The sequence below is a fragment of the Nerophis ophidion genome, linkage group LG03 (assembly GCF_033978795.1).
Source record: "Nerophis ophidion isolate RoL-2023_Sa linkage group LG03, RoL_Noph_v1.0, whole genome shotgun sequence".
In the NCBI taxonomy this organism is placed as follows: domain Eukaryota; kingdom Metazoa; phylum Chordata; class Actinopteri; order Syngnathiformes; family Syngnathidae; genus Nerophis; species Nerophis ophidion.
In genome coordinates, this window is record NC_084613.1 from 49,004,788 (window position 1) to 49,027,674 (window position 22,887).

General features: G+C 39.5%; 1 protein-coding gene across 3 annotated transcripts in view; it reads left to right on the forward strand.

Moving 5' to 3' along the window:
- The window catches only part of arid1b (AT-rich interactive domain 1B), a 594,747-nt gene that overhangs the window by 489,917 nt on the left and 81,943 nt on the right, over positions 1-22,887 (forward strand). For all 3 annotated transcript variants that reach the window (XM_061895467.1, XM_061895468.1, XM_061895469.1), the window contains one exon: positions 9,249-9,570. In XM_061895467.1, the coding sequence (XP_061751451.1) occupies positions 9,249-9,570 (322 nt within the window). The remainder of the gene's footprint in view (positions 1-9,248; positions 9,571-22,887) is intronic.

Here is a 22,887-nt window from a genome sequence, read left to right on the forward strand (position 1 = left end):
GGCTCAATTCCCAGAAATGTACACAGTAATATTGAATGAAATCACATCTTTCATTTCTGCAAAATACAAGAAAAGGGTGTATAAAGTGCGGCCCGGGGACCATTTTCGGCTCATGGCACATTCTACAGATGGAATAAACACTTTCTGGATTAGAACAATTACAAACAAAAAATGAAATAAGCCTAAATCTTTCCAGAATGGGATCTGACAATCCAAATGGCTGACTGTGGTGTATATGGCCTTTCATGATTACCATGAACCCTGTCATGATAAACATGTGGAGGGAATGTTTGCAAGATATAATACATTGTCAAGTGTTCTTAATCCCTCGAAAAGGTTTTAGTTGTTGGAATATTAATAAATATAACAATACATTAAGGGCCTGATTTTCTAAGATGCAAACGTGTTAAACAGTGTGTGCAATCTATGAAATAATGTGCACTATTTTTGGGTGTGTTGCATCCAATCTACTAACATTGAGCGTGTTATTCATAACCGATGCAGACTGTCTTGTTTGATTGAGGATTTTGTGTATACGACGCAGCTTTCACCACGGAGACACTGGATCATTTACTGCACATTCATGTTATCATACTCCTCCTTTTGGCGTTTTGCTGTCAAACAGTAGCAGACACGTACAACTTTTTTGGGACATTTTAGAACCGGTCTGCTTCATCCACAATAACACCCACTTTTTTTGTGTGTGTGTGCTGGAGTTACTCTCAAGACGCGAAAAAATGTATACTTCAATTTCTTTTTTTCATTTACGTTAATATATATTTGCAATGATTAAACAAAGTGCAGAAAAAATGCATCAATTCAATTACTTTAATCAGCCCCTTAACTTACCTTGCAGCTCTAAAACTATAAAAGGATGTTGCTGTATAGATATGTCTAATATTAAAACATTTTTGACAGACCAATCAAATAGGTTGCCACTCACAAACGTTCTCTCACAAGTGTCAATCCTGAAGCCGTGTGTGCAACTGTCAGTTTGCACATACTTTTCATACCAGCTTAATAAACGCTAAATAGTGCTTGCAAAACAGTGATGAGTGTTGATAAATCACATTGCGTGTGCTGTATAGTACAGTATATTTGCATGTTATCCTCCTACTATTGTGGGTGTTTTGATAATCAATATATATTCTGCATATTTATGAAGACAGAGACAAAACATGGATTGCACGCCTTGTTTTCCTCACTTTGCATACATTTAGTATATCAGCTTAGCGTGTACTAAAACATGTGAAAAACTGATAGTACCTTTAGTAAATCAGGCTAAATGTCTAAAATAGATATTATTGTAAATTGTTTTGTTAGCTTGAACACAAAGCTAAGATTTGTATGTTTCGTTTAGGTATTTAGCATATTGTTGTGTACAGGGGGGAGTAGACGGCACAGACACAAGGGGGCATAGTAGCTCTATGATTTATTATATATATATATATATATATAGAAATATAGAAATGTATAATATATATATATATAGAAATATCGAAATATATAATATATATATGTATAAACACTATATAAATATATATATAATAAATATATATATATATAATAATAAATAATACTATTATAAATAAGAGAATGGAGTGTGACTAGATCCAAAGTGTGTATGGTGTGCTACTATGTGTGGATGATTAACTGTTGAGTGTTACGGGTAGTGTTAAGCAAGAGGTGAAAGATCCAGGGCGAGAGAGAGAGATGTCAGAGTGCGTGTACATGCGAGGGTGTCGAGATACGGGAAGGCAGTCCAGATCCAGAGGGGAGTCCAAGGTAACGAGACATACAGCTCGAATCCACGGCGACGGGCACAAGGGAAAAGACAGTGGACAAATGAGCATGGAAGCGGGAGGACACTGAAAATGCACAAGGAGCTTCGTTAGTTGGCTTACTGTACAGGAACAAATGACTACGTTCTGGCCCGGAACTCAGGTCTGCACTAACTTAAGAAGCCCAGGAATTTCATCAACGACAGGTGCGCTGAGTGCTGATTGATTGCAGCTGTGCACCGGTGCAGCTCCTGGTGGAGTGGCGTGTGCAGGTGCGCTCTTGGAGGTGCAATCAGCAGAGCACACAGATGAGTGCGCGTTAGAATGCACCCGGCCCGTCACACATATAATGACTGACCTACATTGTATTATTTTAGTATCTTTAATTTACAAAATGTATCAAAGTGGCTTTGTAATGTTTCTGTAGGTGGCACTTGCTGGAAAACGTTTTAACACAGCTGTTCTAATGTTTTAAAAATAATACATTGTTTTCCTTATTTCTAAGCTGTAATATCATTTAAGATGTGGAAAATATGTGACAAAAGCAGGAGCACAAATCAGAATATTACTAGTGGGGCTCCTCAGAGCATTTTCAGAATCTGTGTAAAGACTTCCACATAGTCTGTATTGTTTATAAGTAAGAAACCCCCTCACTAAAGCCCAGTAGTACTGTAGTGTGACAGTCTCGAGCCGTTGTCGTGCGGGTTCTCAGGACCACCAAGGAATGACATTCTGTCGAGCAGGTGTAGACTTCTTTTATTTTGGAACAAGTAAGTCTCTTGCCGGTTGTCTTTGCAGTCTTCCCGTTTTTCTGCTCGCGTCTCTCTGTCCAGCTTTTCGGCTTCATGCGTCGTCTTCCTTGTGCTCTTTTCCTGACGCGCTCAGCATCGGCTTCCTTCTGGCTCCTTCTCTATCAGTCTCCTCTCCCCCCGGCGTTTACGGCCACTGCCCTTTTATACAGTGCGAGAGGAGATTTAAATTGTGCCCAGCTGGGCGACCCACGCACCAAATAAAATTTGCGGGGTTGATTCCAGCGTGCCCTGCCTCGCTGTCGGACTGCCGGCCACGCCTCCTCGCTGCCATCTTGCAGCGGGCTACGGTGCGTCCCGCCTCGCTGTCGGACTGCTGGCTCCACTTCTCCACATGTAGTAAATATAAACATGAATTAAGAGCTTTATATTGGGAAGAATGGGAAGTTTATCAGAATTCGGTGGGTTGTGTTGAATCAGTGTGTTGATTAATTTAAAGCATGACTTACTGCAGATTTAGAGGCAACAGGAGTTCAGATGAATACTTGGCAAATATATTAAATGAATTCACTCCTGCCTGCAAAGGTCAACATGTATGTCGTGTTAATCAGTGTCTGTGCATGAAGAGCTCGCCTTCCTTCCTCACCACTCCAATGTCACGCCCAACAGCCTGGACAGGTGTCTGCTACACTCATTCAAAGCCTCCTCAAAAGTAATCCGCTTATTCTTCACCCCATGTTTCCAATAGTGGCTGCTTTTACAATTCTTGGGCAAATGTGACCACAGCGTCTGGCTTTGGCGGGAAGACTTTTATTTTGATTCAATATAAATCCTGTCTCAGTAGTTTGGAGGGCAGGCACTTTTCCCTCTCTGTCTTCTTTCGTCCCGATCTTTCTGTCTGTTGGATTCCGGGTTTATGTCATGTTGAAAAAAGAAGCTTTCCATTCCCCCGTGTGGAATATTGTCATTCAACTTTTCCTTGTTGGTGGAAAAGCTTACAGGTTTTAAGGGGACTTGATCCCCTTTTCCAGACATATTCCCTGAAGATTAAGCGGTGAGGGCCAACTAAAGCGCCCATAATCAAAATAAATAAACCCCCATCATAATGGAGGATGCACAATTGCAGGGTATTTGTCCTGGGTTGGACGATGATTGCAAAAATGGCCGAGCAGCTACGGAGTGACTTGTAATCCATGCGTGTGTGTGTGTGTGTGTGTGTGTGTGTGTGTGTGTGTGTGTGTGTGTGTGTGTGTGTGTGTGTGTGTGCGCCCGGGTGTGTACAGGACTCACCGTGTTTTAGTGTGACTCGGTGTACATACACATTGTCTCTGACAGCCTGGTGATTTTCGGTCAGCTCCAATTGCAGCTGGTACTGGAGCAAGACTGCGCTGTTAAAGCCAAAATGGAGGGGGTTTAAGTGTGCCTTAGGAAAGCCTCTGGCTTGGCAGGCGTGCAGCACACCAGGGCTGCAAGAAAGCATTTACTGCAGATTAAAGCTCCTCTCTAGTGTTTCACAAAGTCAGCCTTAAGCTTAGCAATTGTTCCCTGGGCCAACCGGCAACCTGCAGCTATAAAAAATGTCACCGCACCCACACCAAGATATGATTTTCTGGCCCCCAGTGAAGGTTGGGACACTTGTGAATCGGAATTTAGCTCGAGTCTTTACATGTTTCATTCTCACCTCAGCTAAGGTGACTAGTTTGATAGATGATGAAGCTGTAAGTGTCACTGATGGAGGTAGATAGATCCTCCATTTCTGGCAATAAAGTCCATAGCTTCCACGTGAAACCATTTCATGTCATTTGATTGAAGTTGGACAGCTTGAATTCATCAAGTTTGTTTTGGAATATGTAACAATAAATAAATGACCAAAAGAAGTGTACAGTTCAAGAAAATCAATTTGGCCAATCGCCGCCATTTTTGCAATAAAATGTTTTACCAGCAGCATTCAATGGTAAATGGTAAATGGGTTGTACTTGTATAGCGCTTTTTCTACCCCTTTTTAAGGAGCCCAAAGCGTTTGGCAGTATTTACACATTCGCCCATTCACATTCACACACTGATGGCGGGAGCTGCCATGCAAGGTGCTCACCAGGAATCCATCAGGAGCAAGGGTGAAGTGTCTTGCCCAACGACACAATGGACGTGACTAGGATGGTAGAAGGTGGGGATTGAACCAGTAACTCTCAGATTGCTGGCACAGCCACTCTACCAACTTCGCCACAACGTCCCCAACTGCAACACAACTGTCTAACCCAGTGATTCTCAGACTGTAATATGCATACCACTAGATCAGTCCTGGGAAAATTAAGGCCCGGGGGCCACATGCGGCCCATTAAGCTTCTTAACCTGGCCCGCCGGGCATTCCCAAATAATTTATTTTAGACCTTTAAGATGGAAAGTTTAGCTGCCATTATGATGTGCAGTCATGTTTTCTAAGTCTTCAACTATACAAAGTATTTCAATGGTTGGAATATGTTCTTATGGATGATATACCAGTTACTATGGTAATCTGATTAGTTATTATAGTATTCTAATTAGTTACTATGGTCATCTAATTAGTTACTATGGTAATCTACGTCAGTGGTCCCGAACCACCAGCTCGATTGGTACCGGGCCGCAGAATAATTTTTTTTATTAAATCAACATAAAAAACACAATATACACTTACAATTAGTGCACCAACCCAAAAAAACTCCCTTTTTCGTGACAAAAAAAAAAAAAAATTCCCCATGGGACAAATTATCAAGCGTTTACCGGTCCACAGTTACAAAAAGGTTGGGGACCACTGATCTACATCACAGCAGCTCAGACAAGGCACCAAGCAGTGTGGGCGGGAAGCGTTTCCACAGACACGGAAGGAGATATCCACAACAAAGTTCTAAAACTTAGTGATGTATCAAATATATCAGATTGTAGGTGGGTTTATTTTGTACCCTTGCATTCATATTTCACTGTTTGTTGCATTTTTGTTGTGTTTCACTTGATTCTAAAATGTGTCGATCGAAAAGGGGTGTGACATTCGTAGTTTGTCAATATTCAGTGTTTTATCATTCATATAAAAATGTAAAATTACATACAATTTTCAAGACAGTTTATCCTAACGTTTTTAGCATTCAATCAGATATTATCGTGAGGTTTTGTATCAGTGTTCCTAATGTGGCCCCAGACACATTTTTTTCTCAAAATGTGGCCCCCAAGTCAAAATAATTGCCCAGGCCTGCCCTAAATGTACACGGGCTCCATCCAGTGGTACTTGATTAAAGTACAGTGTTTTATTTTCCCTTTATTCAAACACAGTGTGACACTGTGTGTAATGTTACAGTGGCCAACATATTAAATTTGCTTGTTAAATAAAACCTTTGCCTTGTCTTTAATGATTACTTTGGCCTACGACGCTACTGTATTTTAATGTAGGTTATTATGGTAATACTTGGAGAGTAAAGTATTTTCTGAGGTGGTAGTTGGTGAAAAAAGTTTGACAACCGCTGATTTAACCAATTGAATGTCTCTCTGTGTCGCCCAATGTCTTAACTTCCTTGTTTACGTTGACAGAGAATCATTCATTCACTCATTTATTAATCATCCTTCACTCATTTACCAACAAAAATGGCTGACATAGATCGCTCTTATTATTTATTCATTTATTTATTTATTTATTTGAATTAGGACAACGCATATTCATCAACAAAGGTGTAAACATGCCGGAGTTAGCACAATAGCAAATGTTCATCCATTGTCCTAAGGCAGGTTAATACAGTAAACATTCAACAAGTCAGTCATGATACAAAATAATAGATCAATCCCAGGACATTACAAGCATACCATAAGCACAGACAATGGACAAAAAAAAGAAAAGAAAACAAAAAAAACAAGTAAATCATCTTTGAACGTTGCAGTCCCCTCTGGTCACTGCTCGGGTGTTAGTTACCAAGTCTTTCTTGTACGATATGTATTTAATACACTACATTTACACTTTAAGAATGAAGATATATTAAAAAATAACTTTAATAGGCCTATGCTTGAATACAGTATCTCACAAAAGTGAGTGCACCTTTCAACCATTTTTATTGCAGTACATAATTTCAAGGGATAATAATAAAAATTAAGCTTGGAAAATAATAAAAAAATGTAAGCATTGTTTACCAGCTGTAATCAGTGACAGCTTGTATACAAAGTGTAATAGTCCATCCATCCATCTTCTTCCGCTTATCCGAGGTCGGGTCGCGGGGGCAACAGCCTAAGTAGGGAAACCCAGACTTCCCTTTCCCCAGCCACTTCGTCTAGCTCTTCCCGGGGGATCCCGAGGCGTTCCCAAGCTAGCCAGGAGACATAGTCTTCCCAACGTGTCCTGGGTCTTCCCCGTGGCCTCCTACCGGTTGGACGTGCCCTAAACACCTCCCTAGGGAAGCGTTCGGGTGGCATCCTGACCAGATGCCCGAACCACCTCATCTGGCTCCTCTCGATGTGAAGGAGCAGCGGCTTTACTTTGAGTTCCTCCCGGATGGCAGAGCTTCTCACCCTATCTCTAAGGGAGAGCCCCGCCACCCGGCGGAGGAAACTCATTTCGGCCGCTTGTACCCGTGATCTTATCCTTTCGGTCATGACCCAAAGCTCATGACCATAGGTGAGGATGGGAACGTAGATCGACAGGTAAATTGAGAGCTTTGCCTTCCGGCTCGGCTCCTTCTTCACCACAACGGATCGATACAACCTCCACATTACTGAAGACGCAGCACCGATCCGCCTGTCGATCTCACGATCCACTCTTCCCCCACTCGTGAACAAGACTCCTAGGTACTTGAACTCCTCCACTTGGGGCAGGGTCTCCTCCCCAACCCGGAGATGGCATTCCACCCTTTTCCGGGCGAGAACCATGCACTCAGACTTGGAGGTGCTGATTCTCATTCCGGTCGCTTCACACTCTGCTGCAAACCGATCCAGTGAGAGCTGAAGATCCCGGTCAGATGAAGCCATCAGGACCACATCATCTGCAAAAAGCAGAGACCTAATCCTGCGGTCACCAAACCGGAACCCCTCAACGCCTTGACTGCGCCTAGAAATTCTGTCCATAAAAGTTATGAACAAAATCGGTGACAAAGGACAGCCTTGGCGGAGTCCAACCCTCACTGGAAATGTGTTTGACTTACTGCCGGCAATGCGGCCCAAGCTCTGGCACTGATCGTACAGGGAGCGAACCGCCACAATAAGACAGTCCAATACCCCATACTCTCTGACCACTCCCCACAGGACTTCCCGAGGGACACGGTCGAATGTCTTCTCCAAGTCCACAAAGCACATGTAGACTGGTTGGGCAAACTCCCATGCACCCTCAAGAACCCTGCCGAGAGTATAGAACTGGTCCACAGTTCCACGACTAGGACGAAAACCACACTGTTCCTCCTGAATCCGAGGTTCGACTATCCGGCGTAGCCTCCTCTCCAGTACACCTGAATAAACCTTACCGGGAAGGCGGAGGAGTGTGATCCCACGATAGTTGGAACAAACCCTGCGGTCCCCCTTCTTAATGAGAGGAACCGCCACCCCGGTCTGCCAATCCAGAGGTACCGCCCCCGATGTCCACGCGATGCTGCAGAGTCTTGTCAACCAAGACAGCCCCACAGCATCCAGAGCCTTAAGGAACTCCGGGCGGATCTCGTCCACCCCTGGGGCCTTGCCACCAAGGAGCTTTTTAACTACCTCAGCGACCTCAGCCCCAGAAATAGGAGAGTGTAATAGTAATTGTAGTAATTGTTTAGTCACCTTTAGCATAAATGATTTTAAGTGGGAAAGTTGTACCCTTAGCTGAAGGGTGAGGTATAATATTTAGTATTTTCCTTGCATTAATATACGTGTACTTTGTTGTGATGAATAAAGGCTATTTTGCACATTTTTGTGCGCTTTGATGGTCAGATGCTTTTCTCACACTTTTGTTTATATATTCTCATTAAATGCTTTTTATTCAGCAAATTACAGAGTTATAAGTCCATCTGTCAATCCATTTTCTACCGTTTGTCCCAGATGGAAAACCATCACTTTATTGCAGCTTTCACTTTCTCTTGCAGTTTAAAAAAAAAAAAACCTGGCACTATCAATTGCAATTTTTGGGAAGAACCTCTGTAGAATCAGGCATTTCAAAAAAGGCACGGGAGATCCTGGGTGGACTGATAAATTACCGTCATGTTCAAAAACCTTTCAACATACAAATTTAATCATATTTTGTTAGATTTATTAAAATTGTGTGCCTTTTGCGGTTAGGATTACAACAACACAACACGGATTACAAATTTATAAAATCACAGATGTAATGTTAATTAATAAAAAAAGCCTTAAATCATTGTACGTTTTGCCGCAACTTTTTGAAAATGCTGCCGCAAAAAATATGATCAGTCATTTTCAGCTGCAACAATAACAAAAAAGCCAGCAAAAACCTGGAGGGACTAGTAAGTGGCAGTCCTTATCATACGGCTGCAAAGTAATGAGTCCTATTCAAATTGTTAGTAAGACACAATGAGGCATGCAACAGTTTACAGTATATATTTTCTGGTGAATAAATTGTAGCCACATGTTACTTTTCAAACCCAAGTAATTAGTAGATAAATACATCATGTAAATAGAGCAACTGGGGAAAGTTCAAATAACCTTGTATACGTTGTGAAAATCCATTCCTTGGACACAAAGTACTTCAATGCTGACTGCTGCACACTTTCTCCTGCAGGGAACTACCCCCGGCCTGCCAACTACAGTGGGACGACAAGTACCAGCTACAGTGGTCCTGGTCCAGGCATGACCAACAGTCTGGCCATGAACGCAAGCAGCCCCATGCATGGCCAAGGCCCTGGTCAACCCATCACAGGAGGACGCAACCATGGACCGAGCAACCACAATAGGGGATACCCCACCGTGGCACCCATCTCCCCCAGCATGCCTCAGCCAGCAGGACCGGGAATGGGGCCTCCGTCTTCAGCTTCTTCTAACCGCAAGACCCAGGAGGCAGCAGCAGCCATCATTCCAGGCTCGGCCAATGCAACACACAACAGGTATTTGATGAACGATTATGATCAAAGTACCTTTTATGGAATATGTCTTCAAAAAGCTCACTTCTTATGACTAAGGCAAATATATACTAATATCACGGGCGTCACTAGGTCTGAAGAACACGGGGGGCTTAGCTCCCAAGAAGTTCCTGGTTTCACACTGGCAAGCTCTTTTCGCTCAAAACTTTTTGGCACTCTATTAGAATTACACAACACTGAATGCATCTAAATGGTTGAACGTGTAAGAAAGCTTTAGTCATCTTTAGGAAGCATGAGATGGCCCAAACACACAAGAACAGTGTTGTTGCATGGAAAAGTTAGCAGGCAACTTGCAAATTGGGAAACGTTGCACAGATTATAGGAGAGTAAACAAACTTGCACAGCACTACAGAGTTGACCTGAAAACAGATGAGGTTCTGCTGGAAATACATTTTCTTTCCTGGAAAACAGGGGCTGGATGTCCACCTGTGCACAACCTCCAGAATTGTTGCACTTACAAGATTGGTTTGCTTACAACTTGTTGCTACTGTATTATAATTACACAGAAAATACTGAATACATTGAAATGGTTGAAAAGCAATACTGTTAGTTTCCTGTTATTACTTAATGGTCATTTCAGACATTTAGACCACAGGTGTCAAATTCAAGCCCCACAACCATGTAGAGATAGGTGATATGGACTATCACAATAACCTGCCATTCATGGAGAAAACCATTAAAGTGAAGATAAAAAACACCCATAGAACTCCACCTTGTTGACTGTGAGTTTGTCTGTGCATTTATTCTTCAGAGCCCCCAAAACTCTACTCTAAAATAACACCATGGCTAATAAATTACATCAATTAGGTTTAAGTGGCATACTTAAATTACACAGCTGTAGTAGTGGGATTTGCTTATCATAAGGTGTGGGAGTTATTTTACTGTGAGCAATATTATAGACATTATTATTTGGAGATTTATATTACAAATCAATCAGATAGTGTAATGATGAACTTCAGTGTGAACTCTCCCGTGCTCCGGTCGCATAATAGAGAATAATGATGATGCTTATCATAAGACTCATCATTATTCACCAAATTAGACAATTACAAAAAAATAGTTGACAAATTAGGAGAAACAGGCAAAAATATTTTTTTAAGGAACCCATGTCAATCAATGTTCTACCGCTGATCGCCAACACGCTCTCCAGAGCAGACATCGATGCAAATGTCCCCAAAACTGCGGGAGACATCTTCTTTCATAATCTTCTCCACGGTTCAGAAAATGTTGACTTTGATTGCACAGAATCCTTGAAATTGCCACAAATATGCAAGTACTGAGATGACTACATTTGAAACATTCCTACTTTAGAGTTCACTTCTGTAGAGATTGCAGGACAGTTCAGGTCAGTTTACATTCACATTGGAGTCTGGATACATTGTTTTCGTAATGTGAAGATGGCTGCCAATGCTTCTCCCTGCTCAGAGTCTCTCTACAATTCATCAAATATATCTGGAATCTGAGACAAATATCTTGAAATGCTCCATTGCTGATGGTGAAGGAATACTTTACTTCACTACTTTGGGGATATTGCAACAACATTGGACTCTGAAAAAGGTATTTTAAGAGTATCAAATCAAGGCCCAAACAGGCCTTCTGAAAACTTCAGTGCAGCTCATCAAGTTACCTAAAATACCTGTATAAAATTACTTGAAAAGATGACAATAACAATTAAAAAGTTGTCAGAGGAACTTGAAGAGATAAAGAAATCTCTAAACTTCATGGGTGAAGAGATTGCTAAGGTTCTAAAGCAACAAGGAAACATCATGGGCCTCATGGAGGAAGTGAAGGAGCTGAAGGAGAATGTGATCCAGAGAGACAAAAGGATTGAACTTTTGGAGCAGAGATGTGAGGATTTGGAGCAACAATCACTTGTCAATGACATTGTGGTCACAGGACTAGAGCTGAAACACTGCAGTTATGCTCGAGTTACAGCTGGGCTGAACCAAGGTGGAGATGCTCCTACGGAGGAACTTGAAACTCTTGAGCAAAAACTCCTGGACTTTTTCAGAGGTAAAAACATCATCGTTGAGAAACAAAACATATCAACATGCTATTCATTTCCAAACAAGAATGTTAAAGCAAGACCAATAATAGTGATGCAGATGGTTAACCAGAAACACAAAATGGAGCTGCTTAGACAGTCCAAAAAGCTAAAGGGCACTGGAATTTATCTGAATGAGCACCTGACGAAGAAAAATGGTGAAATTGCAAGAAGTGGCCGCATTCTCAGGAAAGAAAATAAGATTCAATCTACATGGACGAGACATGGCAAAGTCTACATAAAGCCAAATGGATCGGATCAAATGAAGCCAATATGGATTAAAAACATGAAAGACTTAGAACAATTTAAATAACTTGTTGAATCAGGACAACAAATGGTATGTGGACAATGAAAATGTATGGTACACATGGTATATGGACATTAGGATTATGGATAATGTATGTTTTTTTTAAGTTATATCGTACATTTTAGTACATTATTTAGTACAATACGAAGGTCCTGCAGTCCTGGGTTCAAATCCAGGCTCGGGATCTTTCTGTGTGGAGTTTGCATGTTCTCCCCGTGAATGCGTGGGTTCCCTCCGGGTACTCCGGCTTCCTCCCACTTCCAAAGACATGCACCTGGGGATAGGTTGATTGGCAACACTAAATTGGCCCTAGTGTGTGAATGTGAGTGTGAAAGTTGTCCGTCTATCTGTGTTGGCCCTGCGATGAGGTGGCGACTTGTCCAGGGTGTACCCCGCCTTCCGCCCGATTGTAGCTGAGATAGGCGCCAGCGCCCCCCGCGACCCCGAAAGGGAATAAGCGGTAGAAAATGGATGGATGGATGGATGGACTTTTATATTTCTGACGAGGAAGAAAGCAGTATAGCTGGGCAAGAAGATATTCAAGACAGGATAAGCTGTAAGGAACTAAATGTAAGTTATTTAGAAATGAATGATGATAAAGTAGGAGAATTTTGTAATGACATTGATCCAGAAATTAATTCAAGTGGATTACATAACATAAATGTTTCATATTACTCAGAGGATAGTTTTAAAAATGTGGATTTAAAGGGTTTTTCGCTTATTCATTTTAATAGTAGAAGTCTCAGGGCTAATTTTGAGAAGATACAAGAGTGTTTGGAATCTTTAAAATCAACATTCCAAGCAATTGCCATCTCAGAGACATGGTTGACAGATGAAATTAATGATATGTTTATATTAGAAGGTTATGATTTTTATAATATAAATAGAAAAAATAAAAAAGGAGGTGGTGTTGCGTTCTATGTACAAAAAAAATATTACTGTGAAATTATCGACAGTCTAGTTATAGATGATGTTATGGAGAGTATGACTATAAAAATACAAATAAACAACAAACGTAGTGCATATTTGAGTTGTATTTATAGGACACCTGGGTCACATGTAGAGCTTTTCCATGACAGCCTACTAAAAGTACTTGGAAAACTAGCTAACAAGAAATGTGTGTGGAGATTTCAATTTTGATTTATTAAAATGGAGAACCCATAAACCAACTAATGACTTTATGAATGAAATGTTTACTTATGGTTGGCAACCAATAATTGATAAACCAAGCAGAATAACGCGAGAATCTGCTACCCTCATTGACAATATTTTTACAAATATCCATGACATAACTACAGGTGGAATACTCCTTAGTGACATCACAGATCATTTTCAAGTGTTTGTGAATATTCAAAGTATGATTGTAAATAATATAGCACAAAAAACATTGTTCAAATTAACAAGATTAAGGACACCTGAAAGAATACAAGCATTTAAGAATGAGCTTTCAAAATGTTTCTGGGAAGGGGTGTATGTTGAAAATTGTAATCATTCATACAGGGCATTTCTGTTTAAATGGTTAGAACTTTATAATTCCTGGTGTCCAGTCGTGAAGTCCACACTAAAGAAAGTGAGTAAAAATAAGCCTTGGAGGACGAAGTGTCTAGTAATGGCCTCCAATAGAAAAAATGTTCTGTATGATAGTTACTTAAAAAATAAAACTGAACAAAATGAAAGGGAGTATACAATTTATAAAAATAAGTTGACTTCTATTCTACGAAAGCAAAAGAAAAGTTATTATAACGAGAAATTTGAAGATAGCAAAAATAATATTAAACAAACGTGGAACACAATCAACCAGGTTTTAGGTAATAGATGTAAAAATCATGAGACTCCGAGCTACTTTATAAATGATAATAATATAAAACTAAACAAAAAAGAAATGATAGTGGAAGAATTTAATAACTATTTTGTTAATATGGGCCCTGCACTTGCAGAAAAAATACCTGTTTATGAGGACACAGGCTTGACTAAAAACACAATAAACCCTCATTTAAAATCAATGTTTTTGAGTGGAGTAACAGAAGTGGATATAATTCAAACAGTAAGAGCCTTTAAAAGTAAAACATCTACAGACATACATCACATAGATATGGTAATTATTAAAGAATGTATTCATTTAATTGCTAAGCCATTGGCTCACATATGTAATCAATCATTCCAGTGTGGATACTTCCCAGATGATATGAAGATAGCAAAGGTTTTTCCTGTTTTTAAAAACGGAAATAAGCATCTTATGGAAAATTATAGACCGATCTCAATACTCACTCGATTTTCAAAAATTTTAGAAAAGCTTTTTACAAAACAGTTAAATAATTTTCTGGAAAAAAACACCTTGCTTAAGCAGCAGCAGTATGGTTTTAGGGAAAATTGAACAACTACGTATGCAGTAATGCATATGCTAGAGGAGGTTAGTACTGCTATGGATAATGATGAATTTACAATAGCCATCTATATTGATTTAAAAAAGGCCTTCGATACCATTGACCATAGACAGTTAATAAATAAGTTGGATAAGTACGGCATCCGAGGGCCAGCTCTGTCCTGGATCAAGAGCTATCTAGAAAATAGAAAACAATGTGTTCAGGTGGATAATACAATATCTGGATTTAAAAATATAGTTTGTGGAATTCCTCAGGGTTCTATAATTGGTCCTAAGTTATTTACATCCATCCATCCATCCATTTCCTACCGCTTATTCCCTTTTGGGGTTGCGGGGGGCGCTGGCGCCTATCTCAGCTACAATCGGGCGAAAGGCGGGGTACACCCTGGACAAGTCGCCACCTCATCACAGGGCCAACACAGATAGACAGACAACATTCACACTCACATTCACACACTAGGAACCATTTAGTGTTGCTAATCAACCTATCCCCAGGTGCATGTCTTTGGAAGTGGGAGGAAGCCGGAGTACCCGGAGGGAACCCACGCATTCACGGGGAGAACATGCAAACTCCACACAGAAAGATCCCGAGCCTGGATTTGAACCCAGGACTGCAGGAACTTTGTATTGTGAGGCAGACGCACTAACCCCTCTGCCACCGTGAAGCCCAAGTTATTTACAATTTTCATTAATGATTTTTGTGATGCATCAAGTTTCTTAACATTTTTTATGTTTGCTGATGATACAACTATCCTTTGTTCTGGAAAATCTTTTAATGAACTTTTGGTAAAAATAGAACAAGAAATGACAGTGCTTAAAAACTGGTTTGATATGAATAAATTATCACTTAATATAGCTAAAACTAAATTTATGATATTTGGTACCAAAACTGAGGTATCTAAAGAAGTAAATATTAAAATAAATGGAGATAAAATTGAGCGTGTCTTTGATACTAAGTTTTTGGGAGTTATAATTGATCATAAATTATCATGGAGACAACATGTAAATTATATAAAAACAAAAATATCAAAAACACTTGGTGTTTTGTATAAAACTAAAGAATTACTTAATTATAATTCTTTGTTAACAATTTATTATACTTTGATACTTCCATACATGACATACTGTGTAGAACTCTGGGGAACCACTTTTAAAACCATAACTAATGATATTGTTTTGCTGCAAAAAAAAGCTGTACGGCTAATAAACAAAGCAGGATATTATGACCATACCCATCCATTATTTGTTAAATCAAAACTTATGAAATTTCAAGATATTGTTTATTATAAAATAACACAGATAATGTTCAAAGCAAAATAAATACTCTTCCAGAAGGAATTCAAAAATACTTCTCTCTACAGACCAGCAAATACAATCTAAGAGATGAATCTAAGTTTATTTTACCAAAAGCAAGACTAGTTGTTAAACGTAGATGTTTATCTGTTCTCGGTGTTAATTTGTGGAATTCTGTTGGTAAAGAAATAAAAATGAGTGACTCAGTATTTAATTTCAAAAAGAACATGTCACAATGTATTTTAAAAAGTTATGTGAACTAGAAATGTATGTTTGTTTGGTTAAATGTTGTATTTAGAAGGTATGTATGTTTATCTATTTACAGAAAAGTGTATGTGTGTAGGTACATATTTTTGTATTATTTGTTGGGGGGCAGCCTGAATGTGGATGCTGAATGACTATATTTCTTTTTGTGTTGCAGAATTATTAGAAAAGGTAACTTAATTGAATGTAAAAAATTTATGTTGGGCATATAAGCTTTTTTGCTTCTGCCTGTTTCAGTCATGTTATTCATTTTTGAATCGTGATCTATGTTTGAATATGTTTTTGTTAGACTGAAAATAAACTGAAACTGAAACTGAAACTGAACAACTACAAAAGAAGATCAGAATTGAAAAAAAAATCTGAATTGGACATCCTGCACTGTTGTAAACGCACTAAACATAGCTTTGATGCTGCAGTGTCTGGCTCGACTTTACTAAGGTAACAGTGAAAATGTGGATTGGATTTTTAGCATAGTAATGCGGGTGTTACTGATGGAATAGATTGGATTGAATAATAGCTGACAAAAGATCTTCAAATGCTTTATAATCATTGTGAACTGCATGTGTTATATTTTTCTCTAAGGTTATAGTCCTCCTCTTTTGTTAAGAATTGTTGTACATTCTTGGTTAGCGGGTTATTGTTTGCGTTTTACATAATTTTAGCTGTTTGCAAATTCACCAAATCATTGAAATACAATATTTTTGATTCAATAAATAAAGATTTTGAACTATAACTATTATGCATTATTCTAACTGACCTCTATTGTAACATGGTTAGTATTTGAATCATACTTTTTTAGTTATTTCCCCATATTTCCACACAATAACTCAGATATGATAACACCAGCACCCATGTTGACAGTGATTTACCATTGTTTTGGAAAGTATGTTGGTTTTAGTTGTTCCATGTGGGATGTCCTGCGTGGTCTGCTTCTGTCTAGGGATGAGGGGTTCTCTGAATGACGGCTTTTCGGACAAAAAATGTTCTGGCTATGATTCGGCTGGCGGCGGCTTTATCACTCAACACAATACCACAGATGTCGCAAGTTTTGAGAGAGCATGCAGTTGGCATGCTGACCGTAGGAATGTCCACCAGATCTGTTACCTGTGAATTGAATGTTAATTTCTCTGCCATTAGCCATCTCCAAAGGCATTTCAGAGAATTTGGCAGTACATTCAACAGGCCTCAGAGCCGCAGACCATGTGTAACCAGACCAGCCCAGGACCTCCACACCCAGCATGTGCACCTCCATGATCGTCTGGGACCAGCCACCCGGACAACTGTTGCAACAATTGGTTTACATTGCAAAATAATTTCTGCACAAACTGGGAGAAATTGTCTATCAGGGAAGCTCAACTGCATGCTCTTCGACCTTATCGAGGTCGTGACCTGAGTGCAGTTCGTCGTCGTAACCAACTTGAGTGGACAATTGCTCACATTTGATGGCATCTGGCACGTTGGAGAGGTGTTCTCTTCACGGATGAATCCCGGTTTTCATTGTTCAGGACAGATGGCAGACAGCATGTGTGACGTCGTGTGGGATGCTGATGACAACGTTGTGTATCGAGAGGCCCATGGTGAGGGTGGAGTTATGTTATGGACAACGAACACAAAACCGAGGCCAATGTATGGCCCCATGTTAAGGATCTGTACCCAAATCCTGAAGGCTGAAAACATCCCAGTTCTTGCATGGCCAGCATACTCACCGGACATGTCACCCATTGAGGATGTTTGGATGCTGTGCATCGGCGTATATGACAGCGTGTTCCAGTTCCTGCCAATATCCAGCAACTTGTCACAGTCATTCAGGAGCAGTGGACCAACATTCCACAGGCCAAAATCAACAACCTGATCAACTCTATGCGAAGGAGATGTGTTGCACTGCGTGAGGCAAATGGTTGGTTGTACCAGATGCTGACAACTTTTCTGACCCCCCCAGACCTCCCATAAAGCAAAACTAGACATTTCAGAATTACCTTTTTTGTTTGCAGCCTAAAGCACACCTGTGCAATAATCATGCTGTTTAATCAGCTTCTGATATGCCAAACCTGTGAAGTGGGATGGATTATCTTGGCAAAGAAGTAGTGCTCACTAACAGATTTAGACATATTTGTGAACAATATTTGAGATTAATAGGTCTTTTGTGTAAATAGTAAAAGTTTTACATCTTTGAGTTCAACTTATGAAAAATGGGAGCAAAAACAAAAGTGTTGCGTTTATATGTTTGTTCAGTATTTTTGAGAACTACTAATATTCATCAATGAAAAGTATGTTGAAGTGTGTTGAAGAGTTCATTCTCAGGGGTGCGACATTTCTATGAGCTATTTGTCAACTATCCCTATTCCTCGCACGTCTAGTAAAAAGCTTGACATTTTGATAGCAAGCACTGTACCCCTCGTGTCATATGTGGCAGACAAAATGATGGCTTGCATGAGGCTTTGACTGCTGCACAGTCAATACCTAAAAAGAGAAAGAAAAGTAAACCACAGATTTTACAGTGAAAACACCAGAGACAGAAGAGACTCCGAGCACCTTCACACAACGGCAATGCGTTTTGATGCCATAACAGTATACGAGTTGAGAAATATTATTGCCCCATCCGGGTTGAATACATATTTAGTGTTTGCAATGTTGGGGCTGCTGAGGGATCGGATGCGTGGGGGTGTAAACTTCTGTCGAACCCAGCCAAGGGAACTTGTGCACACATGGCCACCTTGAGAAAAGAATGGTGGATGTCTTTGTTTCTTCCTGTTGGTTTTGTGAAACAGCCCACAACCAGAGGTTAGGGAGACCAACAAATTAACAATTTGTCAATAATTATCCTATTTTCTAATGAAAACCAAGTTCTGTGTTGGTTTGGACTATGTATTCTGTCAGCGGTACAGATTTCAGAAAAAATACTCCTGGTATGCAAAACATAGAAAGATATGTGAGGTCATCCGGCCAAATGGTGCAACCAGAACCTACCTTCATGTGCACCCATTACCCATCCTAGCATCTTTTTGGCATATAATGCAAAAGTATGCATCATGAAGTTGTTGATGGATACATTAACAGGCCTAAATGAAGAGCCTGAGTTAAATGATATTTTATTAGTGAATGAGGCCCATTCTTCCTGATAAGTTGAGTAATAAAAGTTTGGTAACAACTGCTGAATGGACTCTCCCGACTTAGCCCACTAAGCCACGCCCCTTTGGTTACTGATGTCATGTTCTCCAAGCTTTCATCAAAGACAATCGGCAATCACTCGCTCGAATTTCAGACAAAATTAGCATATCTTGCTGAAAATATATTGCAACAATTACTTAAAGGATAACTATTATATGTACTATTATGCAAAACCATTTTTTCTTTCCCAATGGTACCTGTTTTGGGGTATTTGGGATCCCCATAAGTCCTGAAGATTTTAAATCAAACCATAGAGTGAGTGATGGTGGAAATATATACAAAACAATTTTGCTTTCATCCAAACTCGTTTGGTATTTGAGACAATTGAGATGTTGTTTGGGACAAGCGGTAGAAAATGGATGGATGGATGGATGGATGAATGGATGAGATGTTGTTTGCCTTATTTATGTCATCGGATATCTCCATATATGGTAGAGGTTTAACTGGAGAGCTTTCTGCTAGTCCACCATTTTTATTTAGTTGTAGTCCAAAGAAGAAAAATTAGCCACCACCTAGAGTGCACATTCCAATTTCCCGGGGAAAAAATTTAAGATTTCCTATGCCATTATTGTTACCAACCGTAATAACACTGATAGATAGCTACGTTTAAGGACAGAAGTTTTTTTGTTGGCATATAACGTCATCGACAATTAAAAAACAACTTGAGAAAAGTACAGCGGAACCTCAAATTACACACGCCCTTATTGGCATTCTTTTCGGTTTGCGAACCTACACATCGTGCAAAATATGTTTCAGCGTACTTAGACTTAGACTTAGACCTAGACAAACTTTAATGATACACAAGGGAAACTCTTCATTCATTTATTCATTCATTCATTTTGCATGCCTCTTGAAGCCATCAGGTGCTGCCATTTTGATGACATCACTTTCTGTACACGTGGGTAAGGCCATTTTGAAGAGGCGGCGCCCCCTGTGTCACATCTTGTTTACATTCTATACACGAGAATGCGCCCAATTTCAAAAAGCTTTGACCGCTACCTCCAATTCTGACAAGTTTATTTACACAATTGTCATACCTTGCGCCAGTCAGAGCTTTGTCATTGTGTCTTAGAGATCACTTTTTGTGATCAATAACGCTTTAAATGTTTCCAAACTATTAACAGTCTCGCTGTATAGCTTTAGGTTGCGAGACAACCACTTTTAGCTAGCATTTTATTATTTAGTTAGCCTCCGGCTTGCGACCCCTTCAGTTCAAGGATTTCATCAGCGAAGGGAGCTTTGTTCCGCAGCAAGTCTTTAATTGTGATGAGACCGAAAAATATGTCACAGCGGACCTTTATTACAGCAAGGGAGAAACCACTACCAAGACACAAGCTGATGAAGGATCACCTCACATTGCTAGTTTGTGCCAAAACTAGCGATGACTACCTGTCACCACTGCTCGTTTATCACTCCGAAACCCTCAGAGTGTTTATCTATGCCACAAATATTCGCAAATCCAAGGTAAAATAATGTTCCTTTTTTTGTTTTATCAATTTTGACATGTGTGTGATTGTTGACATTTAAGCTCGCTGTAATACTCTTGTGTTGTTTGGATAAAAAAGACTGTTGAGCCACGACCCCCTTGTTATGTTGGTCTGATTGATATATATATATATATATATATATATATATATATATATATATATATATATATATATATATATACAAACCCTGTTTCCATATAAGTTGGGAAATGTGTTAGATGTAAATATATACGGAATACAATGATTTGCAAATAATTTCCAAACCATATTCAGTTGAATATGTTATAAAGACAACATATTTGATGTTCAAACTGATAAACACTTTTTTTTTTGCAAATAATCATTAACTTCAGAATTTGATGCCAGCAACACGTGACAAAGAAGTTGGGAAGGGTGGCAATAAATACTGATAAAGTTGAGGAATTCTCATCAAACACTTATTTGGAACATCCCACGGGTGTGTAGGCTAATTGGGAATAGGTGGGTGCCATGATTGTTTTTTTGCAAATAATAATTAACTTAGAATTTCATGGCTGCAACACGAGCCAAAGTAGTTGGGAAAGGGCATGTTCACCTCTGTGTTACATCACTTTTTCTTTAAACAACACTCAATAAACCTTTGGGAACTGAGGAGACACATTTTTAAAGCTTTTCAGGTGGAATTCTTTCCCATTCTTGTTTTATGTACAGCTTAAGTTGCTCAACAGTCCAGGGTCTCCGTTGTGGTATTTTAGGCTTCATAATGTGCCACACATTTTCAATGGGAGACAGGTCTGGACTGTAGGCGGGCCAGGAAGGTACCCGCACTCTTTTACTACGAAACCACGCTGTTCTAACACGTGACTTGGTATTGTCTTGCTAAAATAAGCAAGGGCGTCCATGATAACGTTGCTTGGAAGGCAACACATGATGTTCCAAAATCTGTATGGACCTTTCAGAATTAATGTTGCCTTCACAGATGTGGAAGTTACCCATGCCTTGGGCACTATTACACCCCCATACCATCACAAATGCTGGCTTTTGAACTTTGCACCGAGAACAATCCTGATGGTTCTTTTCCTCTTTGTTCCGAAGGACACAACGTTCATCGTTTCCCAAAAACTAATTGGAAATGTGGACTCGTCAGACCACAGAACACTTTCCCACTTTGCAGCATTCCATCTTAGCTGAGCTGGGGCCCAGCGAAGCCGGCGGCGTACCTGGATTTTGTTTATAAATGGCTTTGGCTTTGCATAATAGTTTTAACTTGTACTTACAAATGTAGCAACAAACTGTAGTTACTGACAGTGGTTTTCTGAAGTGTTCCTGAGCTCATGTGGTGATTTCCTTTACACACTGATGTCGCTTTTTGATGCAGTACCGCCTGAGGGAACGAATGTCTGTTATATCATTGCTTACGTGCAGTGATTTCTCCAGATTCTCTGAGCCTTTTGATGGTATTACGGACTGTAGAAGATGAAATTCCTAAATTCCTTGCAATAGCCCGTTGAGAAATGTTGTTCTTAAACTGTTGGAAAATTTGCTCACGCATTTGTTCACAAAGTGGTGACCGTTTCCCTATCCTTGTTTCTGAATGATTGACTATTTCACGGAAGCTGCTTTTACAGCCAATCATTGCACCCACCTGTTCCCAATTAGCCTACACACCTGTGTGATGTTCCAAATAAGTGTTTGATGAGAATTCCTCAACTTTGTCAGTATTTATTGCCACCTTTCCCAACTTTTTTGTCACGTGTTGCTGGCATCAAATTATAAAGTTAATGATTATTTGCAAAAAAAAAGTGTTTATCAGTTTGAACATCAAATATGTTGTCTTTGTAGCATATTCAACTGAATATGGGTTGAAAATGATTTGCAAATCATTGCATTCCGTTTATATTTACATCTAACACATTTCCCAACTTATATGGAAACGGGGTTTGTAACACAGTGGTAAACATGCCCGTTCCCAACTACTTTGACATGTGTTGCAGCCATACAGTTCTAAGTTAATTATTAATTGCCCCAAAAAAATAAGGTTTATGAGTTTGAACATCAAATATCTTGTCTTTGTAGTGCTTTCAAATGAATATGGGTTGAAAAGGATTTGCAAATCATTGTATTCCGTTTATATTTACATCCAGCACAATTTCCCAATTCATATGGAAACGGGGTTTGTATATATGTATACATATATGTACTGTGTATTTGTCATGTGTGTATATATAATATATATATATGTATTTATATACTGTATATATATATTTATATACTGTAAATATATATGTGTGTGTGTGTATATATATATATATGTACATACAGTGTATATGTATGTATATATACTGTATATATATAT